The sequence below is a fragment of the Mirounga leonina genome, unplaced genomic scaffold, assembly GCF_011800145.1.
Source record: "Mirounga leonina isolate KUSES-001 unplaced genomic scaffold, KU_Mleo_1.0 Mir_168, whole genome shotgun sequence".
Taxonomy (NCBI): domain Eukaryota; kingdom Metazoa; phylum Chordata; class Mammalia; order Carnivora; family Phocidae; genus Mirounga; species Mirounga leonina.
Genome location: NW_023270426.1, coordinates 6709593 through 6727643, shown reverse-complemented (window position 1 = coordinate 6727643; position 18051 = coordinate 6709593). Strand labels below are relative to the sequence as shown.

Sequence of the window (18051 nt, the reverse complement as noted above, 5' to 3'; positions counted from 1 at the left end):
CAAAGAAAAATGATGTCAATCATTTAAATATTTTAACTTCCATGTTGAAACACATTTCTCTAGTTCATATAGTTTTTTTTCACTTTGAATATATTTAGCATGTGAAAAGGTTTCTGTTCAAATCCAAATTGCCCAACTAAAATCTAGATTTTAGTTTTAAAATTGAAGAAAAATTTGTAATATGGTAATGTCTTTAAAGACAGAAGCCAAGGGGTGCACAGGTGGCTCAGTCACTTAAGTGTCAGACTCTTGATTTCAGCTCAGGTCATGATCTCAGGGTCATGGGATTGAGCCCCACATCAGGCTCCACACGCAGCAGGGAGTCTGCTTGAGATTCTCCCCCTCTGCCCCTCCCCCACTCTCTCTCTCTCTCTCAAATAAATAAATAGAATCTTAAAAAAATAAATAAAGACAGAAGCCAAGAACCCCAATATTCTCCCTTACTGAAGAGGACAGATTAAAAATATACATACAAAAAGCAGACAGGACCAGATCCCCGCAGGAAAAGGGGAGCGAGAATATGTTTTTCATATAATAAGTCGGAAGTTCAGTAACCTGACAATATTATCTCCTGAGCAACATAACAACAACAACAACAACATCAGGTTAAGAAGGCCCTCTTTCTACATTAATGTCTGTTCTTTAGTATCTCAACAGGCTAATTTTAAGTACTCATATTTTTTAACACTAGAGGGAGTACGTAAAAGAAAAAGAAGCCACATACTGATATTACCTAGTTCTTCAGTGCTTTACATAATATTGGGTCTTTGCAACAAACTGCTTGCTTACTTCTTATGGACATGGTGGAATGATTAAAACTTTTTAAACAGTATCCAATATCCTTTTTATATGTCATTTTCCAGTTAATTTAAAATTTATGCCTATTGGCAAGAAAGGTACATAATAGACAAGAAGTAGCAAAACAAAGTGAATGCATTTAAAAGTGGACATACATTTTCCTTATTTTAGTCTACATATTCTATTAGAAGAGAGTAGAATTATATCTTAAGTGCTTTGAAGAGGTTAAAATGACATGCCTGAGCCTAAGGGGATAATGGGCACTTTTAAATCAGAGCCAGACTTTTGTCTCAAGGTGAAGCCCTGAGGTTACGCTACATTTAGGGTTTGTATAGACAGGCTGTCTCCAGAATTTCCATATGGGAGGGATAACATGGGAACCGATGGTTGGGGGAGCAAAAACATGAGGACTTAATGAATTAATATTTTTTAAACCCTCTGCCTCACACACAGTAAGCTTTCAATGTCTCAGGTATTACAGAGAGAGCCTTTGTTCATTTCAAAGAATAAGAATAGGGATTGAGTTTAATGAAATGCATTTAATGAAGATAAGTAGATAATGAAATCGAAGTAGGGGAAAGAAGCCCTCCCTCCAGCCAACCTGCACACTAAAACAAGATTCAAAAATCCACGTAGAAAATGTTTAATAAGCATCTACTATATGCTCCTTCTCTGTAACTAGTGGATATGCAGTAGAAAGTAAAGGTGATCATTTGACCCCTGAGAACGCTGATGGAACAAGAGTTGGAAGAGATCCAGTCATTCATTTATTTGTTTAATGAGCCCATCTCACATGACAACTCCTACTCTAGGAACCTGAGATGCATAAGGGAATAAAACAAATGTCATGGACCTCCAGAAGCTGACACTCTATAATAATCACTAGAAATAAATGGTTCAGTACTACAGAAGCTGCTAAGTATTATGAAGAGGAGAAAAGGCTTAACAGGGAAAGAAGGATAGAGAATGGCAGACCACATAAACACGGACGGTGTTGCCAGAAGAGGCTGTGGTAGGGTGACAGTGCAGTAAATCCTGAATGAGGTGGAAGGGTCCGCACAGAATTGGAGTGGGCCGTGCGAATATGCTCGGCACCTTCGTTCCTGGAACAGCACGATTACTGCAGCTGAAGCAAGGAGAGTCAGAAAGAAAGCAGCAAAAAAGGAAGGCGGAGGGGGACCAGGCGAGGAAGGAAATGTTGTGAGCCTCAGAACCACTCAGTAAGCACTGTGACTCTGAGGGAAATGGGGAGTCGCTCAGGGGATTTGAGAAGAGTGATGTGATCCAGCTTGACCCTGACCGTGAGTGGGAAAAGGGCTGAAGGAGGCAAAAGAGAAGACCAGGAAGTCATCTGTAGCAATCCAAAGGAGAGGGGGATGTTGGCTTGGGCAAGGGGGGCAGCAGGCAAGAAGAATCGGTCAGATTCTGGAAACAGGTTAAAGACAGAACCGACCAGACTTTTCAATGAATTGCAGGTAATGCATGAGAGCATGAGAAGTTAATGATGACTCCGGGGTCTGGAAGGATGGAAACACCATCCACTGACGTGGGAAAGGCTACAAGGTATTAGGTTTTGAGGGAGGAAGGAGATCAGGGTCCAGTATGGGGCATGGTAAGTGGAAGATATCTTTCAGGCAGCCAAACAGAGATGTTTCTTCTGTGGAGAAGACCTCAGAAGAAATGTCCTGGGCTGATGATACAAATCTGGAAGTGATGGACCTATCAGTGGAATTGAACCACAAGAATGAACATGAACACCGAGAACAGTGTAAATATTTTCTTTTTTCAAAAGAGGATCAAAATTTGAGTTCAGACATCTGAGAGGAGGACTGAGTAAAGGTAACAGAGGAGGAAAAATCAGGGGAGAAAAGCATACTATTCTTCAAGCCAAGTGAAGAAAGATTATTAGAGACGCTCAAATGCTGCCAAGAGAGTAAATAAAATGAGGTTTCCAAACCAACTATGATTAAATAAGGAGTCACTGACAGAGGCAGGTCTGGCCTAATAGTTAGAGCACACATTCTGATTGGAGTGGGTTTAGAAAAGAACACTACATCAAAAACTAATGATGAAATGTATGGTGATTAACATAACATAATAATAATAAAAAACCATATGAGTTAAATAAACCATATAGCTCTTCTAGCTTTCCTAAAAAAAAGAAAGAAAAGAATAGGTAATAGGTGATAGCAATAGAGATGACTTTTTTTTTTTAAGATTTTATTTATTTATTTGACAGAGAGAGACACAGCGAGAGAGGGAACACAAGCAGGGGGAGTGGGAGAGGGAGAAGCAGGCTTCCCGCGGAGCAGGGAGCCCAATGCGGGGCTCGATGCGGGGCTCGATGCCAGGGCCCTGGGATCATGACCTGAGCCGAAGGCAGACGCTTAATGACTGAGCCACCCAGGCGCCCCGCAATAGAGACGACTCTTAAGGGTTTTGTAAAGGAGAGCTAGGAAGTAGGATGGTAATTTTCAGGCGAAGTCGGGTCAAGAGAGGATTTTGCTATTATCTTTATTTTCATTTGTATACTGAAGGGCATCATCTGGGCCAGAGTGAAAAAGTGAAGGTATAGAAGAGATGGGGAGGATTGTCAGTGATTTTCTTCAGTAGATGATAAAAGACAGGCTCTCCTACATACGCGGAATGACTAACTTTCAGCCCTTAGCACCTTTAATATGTATTACTGGGAAATGGATCCTCAAGTTCAAATTCCTCACCAGGTAACAAGAATGAGACTTTAAAAATGTTTTATTGACGATGACATGGTTAGCAGCTACCAGAGAAAGGATACTGATGTCTTTAAGAAGGCACAAATAAAGAACAGTTGTTAAGCAACAGAAGCAAATCCAAGGCAGAGGCACAGGAACGAGATATATGAGGACTTCAGAGTGCAAGTCAGGATAAAAAACTGAGATGGTGTCAAAGATTGTCCGGGATGGTCTCCAGGTTACTCACTGAAGGGAAGACAAAGATAAAGTCAAAGAGGAAAAATGGGGCCCCAGATGCAAGCTGGGAGGCTGGGTTTGTTCATTTGACATTTTACATATCAGGAGGCTAGTATATGATCTTTTAGGCAGGGGAGGGGCCTGAAGAAAGCAGTGCATTAAGAAGATTAATCTGGCTGTGTTTAGAGAATAAACTGGCAGAGAACAAAGGAGAGAGATCAGCTGTAGGGCTATTAAAACATCATCTGTGAAGTTTATGGCAAAAGGATTACAGAGGTGGCAGTGGGAAGGAAAAAGGCAGCGAATATGATATCCCCTGTTTAGCAAGAATATGCAAGACTTATCAGTGACGTTATACTCTTGTTGCATCATGCACTTTGCTTTCTGAGTCCTTAATGCTCCTTCATAAATATTATATCTGCCTTTATGTGAACGATGTCCCCACCCTAGCATGTAGGTTCCCGATGGGAGGGGCCATGCTCGAGTTGTTCACCGTTTTATTTCCATTGCCTTGTGGAGAAGAGAGTGGGCGTTTAAAGAAAATTGCTGAATAGCTGAAGATGATATCGGGGCATATCAAAGAAGCTGATAAGAAAGCAAAAGGAAAAAGAGGAGAAGAAAAAATGTGGAAGACAGGAAGAGGGGGAGAAAGAAGGGAAGAACAGGAAAGGGGAAAGTGACAGATGAAGTAGAGAATGGAGAGGAGGGGGGAGAGGAAAAACAGAGGATGCTGAAGTTAAAAACCCAGAAAACAAGAGAGCAACTATGTTGCTGCTGGCAACTGGGAAGCTGATTAGGGACCACGGTTTACAGGGAGAAATATCCAAAGTCCAACTCCACCACGTGCCCTCCATATTAGTGACCCTCTCTGTCTTAGCTTCCCCATACAGAGAGCAACCTCATAATAACCTTATAATAACCTCCCAGGCTAACTAACAGGGGTGATCCCATGAGTTAACTCAGAACAGCTCCTGGTACATGAACAGATGTCAGTCATGTTCATTATCATCACCATCACCGTATTTGCTCAATAGCTTGTGCCATCCCCCAGAGCTGAGACACCATTTGAACCTCTCCTATCTCTACACACGTGGCAGATGCAGGAGGAAGGTAAGACAGATTGGCAGGTGAGATGGAGAGCCCCTTCCTTCCAGGCAGGGTTGCCGCTGACCTCCCTCGGGAACCATGACTGGCAAGAGAACACAGTCACTTAGCCTCGGTCACTGCCATCATCCCTGCTGAGTCTCCCTTCTTTTCCCCAAATTGTAAAATAGGCCTGCACTTAAATTCCTTGAAATGGGTCAGTTTCATTTTTTCATTGTGAAAAATGGAAAAGGAAATGGGCGAAGTGCTGAATGGAAATGAGAAGGTACCTTTTAAAAGTAGGTTCAGTGAAGGAAAATAGAATCAGGTAAATGTGGGGAAAAAAACACAAATAATGGTTTGTTTAAAGAGAGAGAATCCGAGATAGAAAAGAAACACAAAATCCCATTGCCTGATGGATAAACACCAAATAAAAGCCTAAGTAAATAAAACTGTGGGTGAAGAAAGCAATATTTAGTTACACAGAGCAACGATTCTCGACCACCATGCGTCCCCTCTCTCCCAGGGGACATCCGGTAACATCTTAGAGACATTTTTAGTTCTCACACCGACATACTGGGTGGCTACTGGCATCTAGTTAGTAGAGGCCAGGGATGCTGCTGAAGATCCTACAGTGCATGGGACAGCCTTTAACAACAGAGAATTTTCTGCCCAAAGAGCGGTGTTTGAGAACGCCCCGACTACAGATGAAAGGTAGAGAGGAAAAGATGGAAATAGATCGGATCCAGTCACTCCTCTGCTCAAAACTGCAAAGCCCCCATCTTTTTTTTTTTTATACTTTTTTTTGAATTTATTTATTTTGAGAGAGAGTGTGAGCATGAACAGGGGGAGGGACAGAGGGAGAGGGAGAAGCAATGTGGGACTCCCATCCCAGGACCCTGGGTTCATGACCTGAGCCAAAGGCAGACGCTTAACCTTATGACTGAGCCACCCTGGCATCCCTGCGAAGCTCCCATGTTACTCTAGGAGTTATAATCCTTAGACAGGTCACCCTGTGTCCTCGGGGCCCCGGCTCATCCACTCCTGCCACGCTGGCCTCCTGGCTCTTCTGCAAAGACGCAGGACACTGCTGTTCCCTCTGCCTGGGAAAGTGCTCTCCCAGACATCCATACAGGACACTCCTTCACTTTCAAGCTTTTCCTCTGACATCGCCATGTCTCTTTCTTAGTCAAGGCTAACTGCACCTCCTCCCCCATGACTGCGTCCCCCATTATAATCTTCTATTGTGTTCTAGCACTTTCTAGGATTTGACGTAATTTGACAATTATTATGTTAGTCTGTCTGCGTCAGGTCCTCCCCACGCACCGTGTCAGCTCCTTGAGGGAATTTTGTTGGTCACTACAGGCCCAGCAACTAGGAAAGTGTCATACAGGAGGATCCGGACAATTATTTGTTGAGTAAATGAATAAAGAGGCTCAGACAAATTCAAAGGATAGTAGCAATAATTATAGACACATAAAAGTGCTCACTCTATTCACGGGAACTGTTTGAAGTGCTTTTCAAAGGCCTGCCCTCACATCCCTCTGATGTATCCTTATAGGAATTAGCCTATGTTTTACTAAGCGTGTTTCCTAAGCACAGAGAAATCAATTGAAATGGAAAGAAACATGAATTTCCCTCCCATATTTGCATTCTCAGGGTAGCATGATGGGTCTTTACACATTCCACATTGCTTTCGAGAGCCTCTTTCACCCCCGTAGAGGGGGCACCCTAGGGCAAATGACTTTCCTCAGGGCCAGACCCTTGAGCTGATTCATGATTGTATCCTTTATGGTCTTCAGCACTGTGTCCTACACATACCAATACTTCAATAAATCTTATTTCGTGAATTAATGTCATATGGGAAAACGTGAAAGCAAACAAGGAAAAATGCTGTTCTGGGAGCAGTTTTAAGAAAAGCATATGCCTAATCTATAATAAGCTCTGAAAACATTTTGTCCTATGGATGATGTACTCTAGCACTTACCATTAAAAAAAAAAATGTGAGAGTTAACCTTTAGACACATGAGCATTCTATATAGTCTGGGGACAGTAGTGAAGTGTGTGTGTGTGTGTGTGTGTGTGTATCAGAAGGAAACTGCTGATGAGCTACCCACTGGGCATGGAAGCCATCAAATTACAGCCATCGGGATTTCTTCTTTTCCTTCCTGTTTTTTTTTTTTTTTTTTTTTTGCGGGGGGGGGGGGGGGGGGGGGAGCGGGGGGCGAGGGAGAGAGAGAATCTTAAGCAGCTCCAACCCAGTGTGGAGGTGGATGCAGGGCTCGATCTCATGACCCTGAAATCATGACCCTGAGATCATGACCTGAGCCTAAACCAAGAGTTGGACGCTTAACTGACTGAGCCACCCAGGTGCCCCCTCTCTTTCTCCTTTTTGTAGAGGCAGGACTTTTGATCTTGAATATTATGGAACTAGGTTTCAAATAACTACCTGAAAATGAAAAACCAAAACAAAACACACAAGCAGTCATTTGTTTTGTCTCTTCACCTGAGTTATTCTCACCTCCCCATGATTCTCTCAGTATTTGCAAAACCTTATTTTCATATGAGCTTTTGTTCCAGGAGAAATATCCATGATTGTGTCAAACTTTCAGAGAGTTCTGTGATATGGAGGAAAAAATTAAGAACCACTGCTACTAGGAGGTAACTGATTATATATATATATGTATATATATTTAACTTGGTATTTTTCTGCAGCATGAATATAGTTGGAAATTTTAGGATAAGATTTGATACTAGGCAAGAGGCAAAGAAACGCCAACATATCTGTTCGCTTTCATGTAGTACTAGAGAAGAAAATCTGTTGGAAATCATCAAATTTGCTTTCTCCAAGCAAGTATGGCATATATTATCTGTTGCTGAGAAGCTATTTATAATGTGCCAAGCACCATAATAACTGACTCACTGCGCATAGGTATGTAATGTGCCTCCCTTCAGTTATTCTACAAGTAAACATTTATCCCAAACACCAACTTGAAGTAGCATTTGCAAAGCAAGGGGGAAGACAAAGGCCATAAATATAAGTTCTGTCTTAACAATGGTAATGTTTTTACCTAAAGTGGAGTCTAAAAGCTGAATTCCTTTGGAATCTGCCAGGTCCTTCCATTCTCAAAAACAAAACAGCGTACATAGCAAATAAGGCAATATCCGTCCCGAGTTGACAGGATGCCTTGTGAGCCTGCTTTGCCTGGACATTGCTTAGATATGTCCATTACCTCCTTTTAATTAATGTTACTTTCTGGCTCTTACTTAGAGCCCAAGAAGTGCTTACTCTGGGTTCTCGGGTCTTAGGGGAAACTTTAGTCTAAAGCAGTTCATCCTAAAGAACTAATTTTGCAGGGCGCCTGGGTGGCTCAGTTGGTTAAGCGACTGCCTTCGGCTCAGGTCATGATCCTGGAGTCCCGGGATCGAGTCCCTCGTCGGGCTCCCTGCTCAGCGGGGGGTCTGCTTCTCCCTCTGCCCTCTTCCCTCTCGTGGTCTCTGTATCTCATTCTCTCTCTCTCAAATAAATAAAATCTTTAAAAAAAAAAAAAAGAACTAACTTTGCATATAATGAAAAAATTTCTATCCATATTATACTAGAAAAAAACAAAGATTTTAGAAAAAGGTTGTTTGTTGTATCCCTTATGTACACAGGAAGAGGGGGTGCCTGGCAATTGCTATTACTAAAAACAATATGAAAACTCTAATTAAAAAGATATACACGCCCTTGTTAGTCAGCTCAGTAAGTCTGTGCCTGGTAGAGAGTTCAACAAGCTTTTCTCTTTATCAGTCATCACAGAAAGCTATGAAACCCTAAACATCTCAAAAAATTTAGGGATACTATCCCCCTTCCAAGACAATTTGGTAGCATCAAAAGAAAGTAAGTTTCCCAAATTCTTTTAAATTCATTTGAAATGGCTATACACAATACTCAATAACAGCAAGCACCCATATTAGGTGCTCCTTTATTTGCTGTCATAATATAAAAAAGCTAAGTAAGATTCTTATTAACATTTTTTGTAATACTAAATAGGCCAAAAGGAATCCTGTAGCACCTATTTATTTGGACAGTGCAAATTTCAAGGTCTAACTGATTCACTATTAATTCTGCCTCGAGACTGATGCCCAAAATTGAGTGCAACCCACGAAAACAATGACTGCTACCACAAAATAATAATAAATACAAAATTAAAAAGATTTATTAGCTTCATATAAAATTTAAAAAAAAAACAGTGTCTGGTATATGAATGGATAAAGAAGATGTGGCATACATATGCAATGGAATATTACTCAGCCATAAAAAGAATGAAATGTTGCCATTTGCAAGGACATGGATAGAGCTAGAGAGTATGATGCTAAGTGGAGTCAGGCAGAGAAAGACAAATACCATATGATTTCACTCACATGTGGAATTTAAGAAACAAAACAAATGAACAAAGAAAATAAATAAGAGAGACAAACAAAAGAAAAGACTCTTTCAATACAGAGAACTGGTGGTTACGGGAGGGGAGGAGGGTGGAGGGATGGATGAAATAGATCAAGGAGATTAAGAGTACACTTATCTTGATGAACACTGAGAAAGGTATAAAATTGTTGAATAATTATATTGCCCATCTGACCTAATATAACACTGTATGTTAATCATACTTAAAGGAAAAAAAAGAAACAGTATCTATATATACTGCTGCTGGGAGTAAAAATTTGTAAAAACTCTCTGGAAGACTGTTAACTATGAATTGAAAACTCTAAAACTTTTACACTCTTGACTTCTAAGAAAATGTAAACAACAACAAAACAAGTTAGGAAAAGTCAGAGAGCTGAGTGATTCAATGCCTGGGCTCTAGCACTAAAATGCCTGGCATCAAAGACTCACTTCACTTACAAGTCAAGTGACCTTGGGCAAGTGACTTATCTCTGGCCTCCGTTTTCTTATCTGTAAAATGGCATAACAATAGTCTCTCTCTCATATATCTGCTTTGGGCATTAGAAGATTCAATATAAATAAATATACTTAATGAGTAATTGGCAGAGAGTAAAAATCTCTTTTAGCTATTTTTATTGCCAAAGCTATTCTAAAAGTTTTAGTGATATATAACAACCACAAAAATTTGTAAATTAATAGAATGTCCAACATTAGGGGAACTTACAGCAGATCTACATAATCATTATGATCTAATACCCTTCAAGAAAGGAGAAAATATCCCTGCATATAATTTCATAATTTTATATGACTTCACCTGTGCTAAAAATATGCATACAAAGACTAAAAGGAAAAATAGCAAAATGTTTAACATATCTTTTTCTGTTGGGCATTCAGGATAATTTTAATTTTCTCCTGTATAATTTTTAGATTTTTCTGAAATTTCTCTAATATTCATATTATTTCTGAAATCAGAAAGGGAAAAAAAAAGGAAATAAGTTCTTTAAAAAAACTAGTACCCACAAGGTTGGGTTTGGGGGAGGACTGAATAAGTAGAGCATGGAGGATTTTTAGGACAATAAAAATACCCTGTATAATACCATGATGATGGATATATGTCATTATGTATTTGTCCAAACCTGTAGAATGTACAACACTGAGAGTGAGCCATATAATAAACTATGGACTTTGGGGGTATTATGATGTGTCAATGCGGATGCATCAGTTGGAATAAATGTACCACTCTAGTGGGGGATGTTGATAACGGGGGACACAATGCATGTGTGGAGACAGGGGATATTTGGGAAATCTCTGTGCCTTCACTTCAATTTTGTTGTGAACCTAAATCTGCTCTAAAAAAATAAAGTCTTAATAAAGTAAATACATTTAAAAGTTTTTTTTAAAAAAAGAAGAAAGTACTATATGTTGTTTACTCATCTTTTATTTTTAGCTTGATGTCGGTTATGCACATTTCAATCAGAACTGAATCAGAAGCCTACTGGAATTTTACCCTTCTAATTCTCAAAAATCGCCCATGAAATTTTTCGGGAACTAGATCTATAGAAGGATCTGTAGTTTAATTTGGGAAAATATGTTTTGCTCAAACTTGCATTTCTCTTCTACTACATTTTGATGTAAACACCTGAGATCCTCAGAAAAGTAAGGGTGGAAAAAGACGAATCCAGGTAACAATGAAAGCTACTGCTTTATTATCTATTTCCTTCACTATTGGCTGAGGCACATTATCTATTTATTACTTTAAGGTGTGTGAGTTTCCTATCAGCTATTCCCTGAATCTTGAACGGTTTTAATGCCCTGAAAACAGAGACAGTGAAAGATGGTTATTGGTTATCTTTATTTTCTCAGAACCATTCTGCTCCTTCAGTAACATGCTAAGTCACCATGCTTAAGGCAAGAAAAATTAAAAAAAAAAAACATTTTAGCATTTGGTAAATATCCTTGAGTTTAGGGACACAGACTGTTGTATAAAGAAGCTAAAGTACAGCTATTGCTACGATTGAATGAACTGTGAAATTTCATTCATTCACAACTTTAGAACTTGGGAAATACTCCAGAGATTATTCTCTATAATTTGTTCTAGTGATGAATTTTATGTGCATGGACTTATTCACCAAAAAATACTTGGTAGGATTTCCTAGAGCAATAAACTACAGAACTTCACAAGGATAAGCCATTTAAAAGGCGGAAAACATTTAAAAACAAAAATATTTTGCAGGTAATTGTTAATTCTGTGACTTCTGTTTTCATCAGTCCCCAAATGGATCGTTTCCAGTGGATTTTCAAACTTCTCAAAATTAAACTTAAGCTTAATTTATTCCTCTGTATGACCTCATAAGAAAGATCATGGCTGTTTCCCAATCCACAGCCATAATACTGACCTAACTTCCCACCTAAGAGTCCAATCACTGAGTCCAGGGCACAGAAAGAATAACTCATCTTAACTGGGTCCTCTGTGAGAGACATATCTACTCACAAGGCTTAGCAATAAGTAAATAAATTTATATATACATATAATTTTATATATAGTTAAATACACACATATATATACAGACACATAATTATATTTATCAAATATTTTAAATTAAATAAATTACATTTATTAAACAAATAATATATGCATATATCCAACCCATTAGCAGTCTGATTACTTCAAATTGTAAAATGAAACACTACAAACATGTTCAAAGTTATAATCAGTCTAAACTAAAAGAGAACATAGCTTAAGCAGCAATGAGTTTTGTTTCCAAATCAAAGGCTCTTTACTACATATTCCAGTCTCTGTCTAACCAACAAGATCTTTGATACCATATTAACACCAACATTTGAGGCAAAACAGTTTACCAGTGAGATCTTCATAAAAGAACAGGCAAATTGGTACCCAAAGATGTCAGATTATTTGACAACTATTTTTAAAGAGTAATGACTCTTTCTTCTACATTCTTTAACAACAACAACAAAAAGGATATACTCACACCTAATAAACCAGTAATGGCTAATTTCATCCCTAAAACTCTATAGAGTTTCACCACTATGTTTTTTAATGTGTAGAAAAAAGCATCATGGAATAATATTGTATTATTACTGTTATGTATTAATGCTATTTCCTGTTAAATCCTTCTCTGCTCTACTTCAAATTGTATCCACATCTCAAAGATCTAAAATCTTCCTTTTTGACTATTCACCCACCCAAAGGACTTATCCTTCAGGAAAAATCCAGTACTCAGTTGTGGGACTCGGATATGTGATTTTCTATATATGGCATTGATCCATCTGTGTTTATCATGACAATCTGAATAAATTGAAAGTTCCTTAAAATTCTTATCTTACCATCGTTTTTAAGCTTCTACTTTCTTCACCGAAGGCTTACTATCCTAAAGACATAGCAAATATCACTGTATAAATCTACATAAACTAATTCTTAATCTCAATTCTGTTTTTTATTCTCAAGCCTCTTAGATCAGAGTGAGAGTGGCCACGAAAAGGAATAATGCCTTTTTACACTGTTGATGTTCAAAGACAGGAAAAACGCATCCCAAACTACTGCTTTGAGCTCACTGAGACCAGAAACTACAACTCAGTCATCTTGGTAGCCATAAAAAGATGTACCTGAATTTTCAGATGACTCAAGTCCAGAAAACTTCTAAAAAGAAAAGCAATTTCAAAATAACCTCAAAGGTCCAATACTGTTGGTGCAGAATTTATGCAAAAATAAAAAACAGAATATTCAAAAAAGAATACTGCATTTTAGAATAGAAGCAAAAAAGAAAAACAAATACCATATGGTGACTAATATAGTGATCTAGTCATAATCAGTTTTTTTATTTCTAATTTCTGCTCCAAGTTAATAAGAACTGTCTGCTAATTTATATCAAGATATAGTAGGGCCTAAGGGCACAGCATTGCCAATAAAGGAACTAGAATTCTAAATATAACAGTTTATGTTTAATACATACCATGGTAGGCTGCCAGAATATTGAATGTAACTGTTGATGAGAGTGAAATTCATATTTACAAGTCATAGCTATAGGGACCAACAAGGTTTGCAATTTTACAAAGTTTTAAGTTACTCCTCCATTCAAAACTACATCAAAGGCATGTTCAATCACATGTGCAGTACTATCTTAAAAAGATAAATGCTGGACAACTGCAAGATGTCATAGGTTAAACATGCCCTATAAATATTTGTTCTCAAAATAACTATCATTCATGTTATATGAAAGGCCAGGGTTCTGAGATTGAGCCTTAGTAGACACAACTCCTTGTGCAAACCTAAGACAATGATAGCCTCAGGAAAGTAATTAACAATCTCATCACAACCTTTATCATTCATAAATTTCACTCTCAGGGTAAGATTTTTCCACAAACAGGCCCTGGCAGCCAATCAAAGATTCCAAAGCATTAAGTCAAAATTTTATCTCTCCATCTGTCTAGAAGATCCATCCTTTCATTTACTTGGTTGTACATTATTTACGCCTCCCCACACTTTTTGTAAATGACCTGTTTTTGTTTTTGCCCTTACAAAGGCTCAAATAAAAAAGACAGAGAAAGAGTGGGAGATCCACAGACTTCCTGACTGACCTCTTTGTGATTCTAATGAAGAGCCAGCCCTAGGGAAGTTAAAAGTTTCACTGTAGATCTACCTGGTCTCCGAATGTCTACAGGATAATGAGCCAAAGAGAACCAGGACTCTGCAGTTCTTCCTTATTTATTCTGTCTAAAATAGAGAGTGGAGTGACACATCATAACGTAAGGAAGTATGTGCCCATAAAGGCAGAGTTTTGACTGCCTTTCTCTTAATTTCAGCCTCCTCCCTAGAACAGTAAACACATCACTTTGCTGATGTAGGTTTTCCTCACCCACCACGGTAGAAACCTCAACTACTATAAAGCACAATTCTGCCAAAGGGAACATGCCCAAATTTGTTCATTTTTTAAAACGCCATAATGTTTCAGATGAAAACACAGCCTGCCAAAGATGTCAAATAAAAGAATAACAAAGAAGAAACGAACAGCATCTTTAGCCTTGAATTTCAATGCATAACCTCCCCATCTGTCAACCCGTTGTGAAGCACTGATCCCAGGGATGCCCTGCGAACACGGACAAGGTAGATCCTTGCACCTATCATCTGTATCAATCTCCACTCCCAGGACCTCACTGGTAACTGCGTTCTGTCTCTGGAACAACCTGCAGAGATGGCATGAGCCCCTGGCAAACCCAACCCCGCCACTGAATGGGCCATTTTCACAGGTTTTCATTCGGCAACAAATGCGGAGCTCAGTTCCTCGAGGTAATGGGAAATCCGGAGAGGAAGGGAGTTGGGCTGGGGGAGGTGGGGGTGGAAGGGGGCTCTTGCCTCACGTTTGGATTGGAAACTGGATAGAGGGGGTTGATGTCGAGAGGCCAGACATCCAAACCACCCTCAGTCTCCTCCCACTTGGCCTCAGAAAACAGGAATACCATCTTGGACCTCGCGTGCGCCCCACTCCTCCCCTTCCCGCCGCGGCCACCAGCTTAGAAGTTAAGAGTCTTCGCTCTCGCGCAACTGCGGGTGCGGACTCCCCGACCGAGAACCGCACCAGCCAGCCTTCGGTAGCGGAACGGCGGGCTCCGACTCCGCCACCAGCTCCGCGGCGCCACCAGCTGCCGGCGGGGTAGGCGCGCGGGAGACCCCACCTCTCCCACCCGACCCTCCCTCCCCCACCCCCGCCTTGACTTACGCAGCCTCAACCCCGACACCCTCGGCTTCCTTCAGTACCAGTCACAGGGGTAGGGGTGGGAGGGCAGAAGTGGAACCGAGGGTCAGGGTGAGGGGGGAGCGGGAAAGAACGCAAACAGTCCGGTTCCCAGGAGCCAGGACGCAAGTGGCAAGACCCTGCTGCACGCCCACCACACACACACACACACACACACACACACACACACACACGCTCACCGACGCGCCCCGCTCCCCAGGTTCAATGCCAAGTGGCTACAAGATGGGAGGAAGGAAGGAGGTGGGGTGGCGGGAAGGCCCGGAGTTACTGCGAGCGGCGTTCGGAGAGCAGGGGATGCTTCGGGAACTGCCCGAGTGAGAAAGTCCCAGACCCCCTCTCCATCCCCAAGTCTGGGCTCCCCTGCCTGCAGCCCGGGTCGCCCTCCTTCCAGCGGGGCTCGAGAGGCGGGGAAGGGAGCCGCAGCCGAGCTTCCCCTGAGCTGCCCTCCCCGGCCTGGCCCAGGGCCCGGAACCCGGCCCCCCTCCAGCCCCGGCTTGGGGAGACTGCCAGGCAAGGAGCGACTTGCCAAGGACTCTGGGGGAGCAAGAGGGCACGACAGGAGCATTTTGCACGCTCCGGCCCGGCTGCTCATTTCTTCCTCTGTCGACACGCCCCCGGTGAGCCCCCTTCCCCGACATTACACGCACACAGACAGAGAGACACGCACCCGTTCGCCCTTCCCACCACCCCAGGTCCATCGATTAAAACACTAGTTGATTTCTTCCTGATTAAAAAGAAAAAAAAAAAAAGTGCAACAACTCTTCTCAGGAGTCGCCCGAGCCAAAAAGTCCGTCTGCGGGCGTCTTTCTATAGTTTGCTAGGAGTTAAGAAATCGGGCGGTCCCCAGTGAAAACGGGACCGGCACCCCGAGGGGGCGAAAGGTGGCGAACTCCGTCCCCACCCCCGCGCCTCTCACCTCCTTAAGTTCCTTGGCCACGTCCTTCAGGTCGCCCAGGACTAATTCTAGGTCCTCCACGATGATCTTGATCTGCTCCTTCACCTTGGTTTTGGAGGCTGCCGGCGGTCCCTCGGCTGGACAGGACGAGGAGGGGGTCCCCTTGGACTTGGCTGACATTCTCTGGGGCAGGCGAGGCAGGTCAGCACAGGCGGGCGAGCGCAGGCTGCTGGGCGCCCCCGTCCCTGGCGCTGCTGCGGCCGCTGCCGCCGCGATCGCCGCACATCTTGGACGCTCCCTGGGCAGCGGCGGGCGGCGGCGCTCGGCGCGCGGCTGGGCGGCCGCACAGGGGTGCAGCCATCGACTCCCCGAGACGCGGCGCTCGGCGCGGGGCTGCAGACGGGCGAGCAGCGCGCCTGCGCCTCCTCCCGCCGCCGCCGCCGCCGCCCGCAGCTCTCGCGCACACACGCGCTCGCTCCCCGCCCGCGGACACGGCCGCCCGGACCGCCGCGCCCCGGGCCGTCCGCTGCAGTGCCCGCGGCCCGGCCCCGCGGGGGCCGTCGCCCCACACCTGGGCGTCCGCGAGCCGGGAGCCCGCTGCGCGCCCGGCCCACCCCCGGCCTTGATCCTGAAGCGCCCTCATCTTCGCAGCCCGCTGGGGGTGCTCGCACGGCGAGCCCGGGTGCCTCCTTCTCGCCCGCCAGCAGAGCCCTGGAGCCCCCCGCACACTTCCTGACAATATGCAAAGAACCACAGTAGGGCCAGGAGTCGGGGGGGGGGGGGGGGGGGGAGTAGAGCGACCCTAAGTGTTTATCCAGGACCCAAGTAGGTTCAGAAGGCCTCCAGTCGCTCTCCTAGTGACCTACGAGTTAAACGGAGGTCTTCCTACTTCTGCAGGAGGGAGAGCGAGAAATGGGCATACATGAGGACCCCTCGCCCCCTGGAATAATGAAATTCAACCAATATTCTTGAAAGAGTTTGCCTAATCCTGCTGATTCCACAAAAGCAATAGCGGATTTATTAATTTCAAGTCCTCGCACCAAAAATCCCCCGGGGGGGGGGAGAGTGTCTGAGTCATCTTGGCTGTACTTATCTGGGACAGCTCTTTTTTTTTTTTTTTTTTTTTTCTCTTTTTTTTTCTTGTTTTTTTTTTTGGGTGGGGGGGGGGGCAGAATAAGCTGTCTGCATCTCTTCTTAGGAGCATTGACTAAGAAGAGCGCCTCCAACTTTTTTTTTCCATCAATTTTTTTTTTTTTTTAATTTCCATTTCGAGTCTTTTGCTACTAAATAGGAAATAACTTTCTGACTGTTCTGTCAAAAGGACCCAGGGAGGGGAATTAATAGGAAGCCTTCAGTTTCATTCTCAGTAGGTGGCTCCCATTCTCATTAGCTTAAGTTTTAATTTCCTTAGTAACAAACCCATGGGCTATTAGCTACTGACCTGGCAGGATGGCTGTGCTTTATTGTCTTCAGTGCACACTACTCCAAATCATTATTTTAATAGGCTTCCCCTTTTGGTCATGCCTTCCCCCGGGGCCCTTGTTTCTTCCTCCTCACACCCCAGGTGGCTCCGACAAGTTTCTAGAGATGAAGAAAATCTTGGCAGTTCTTCTCTTCTGAGTTCCTTAAACCCTCCATAATCAATCGGTCTTAATTCCGAACAGTTTATCTTGACAAAATCATTGGAAGTCATACATGGAGTATGAAAAAAAAAAAAAAAAAAGAGGCAACAGAAGAAAACAAATAGAAATTTAGATATGGTGTCAAAACAGTAACAGCATTGAAAAAGACATTGAAAAATCAGAGGACAAAGAAGAAAGGTCAAAAGCAGGGGCTGCTGGAGGACAATTAAAGTAAAGAAAGAATCAACCAGTGTGCAATAAGCAAATTGGAGAGGAGAAAACAAAGAAGAAATACTTAAAAGTGTTATATAAGTAATATGCTTAAGGTCTCTGAGTTGGGGAGAATAGATTTTTTTCCCTAAGTTCTTTTATCTCTGCAGGTTCTTCATATTATATAGATATAACAGTAAAAATAATTATATCAGCTTTACAAACTCTCCCACTGGAAATTTCTGATCTTTAATGACACTCTTATTTCATATGTGAATAGAGATAAATGGTCAGAAATGGC

At 42.3% G+C, this 18051-nt stretch overlaps 1 protein-coding gene across 1 annotated transcript in view; it reads right to left on the bottom strand.

Annotated features, from left to right (window-relative positions):
• The window catches only part of PRR16 (proline rich 16), a 199995-nt gene extending 183685 nt beyond the window's left edge, over positions 1-16310 (bottom strand). Inside the window, exon 1 of the mRNA XM_035013982.1 lies at positions 15940-16310. Coding sequence (XP_034869873.1) covers positions 15940-16098 — 159 coding nt within the window. The 5' untranslated portion in view covers positions 16099-16310. The remainder of the gene's footprint in view (positions 1-15939) is intronic.
• Between the last annotated feature and the right edge of the window lie 1741 nt (positions 16311-18051).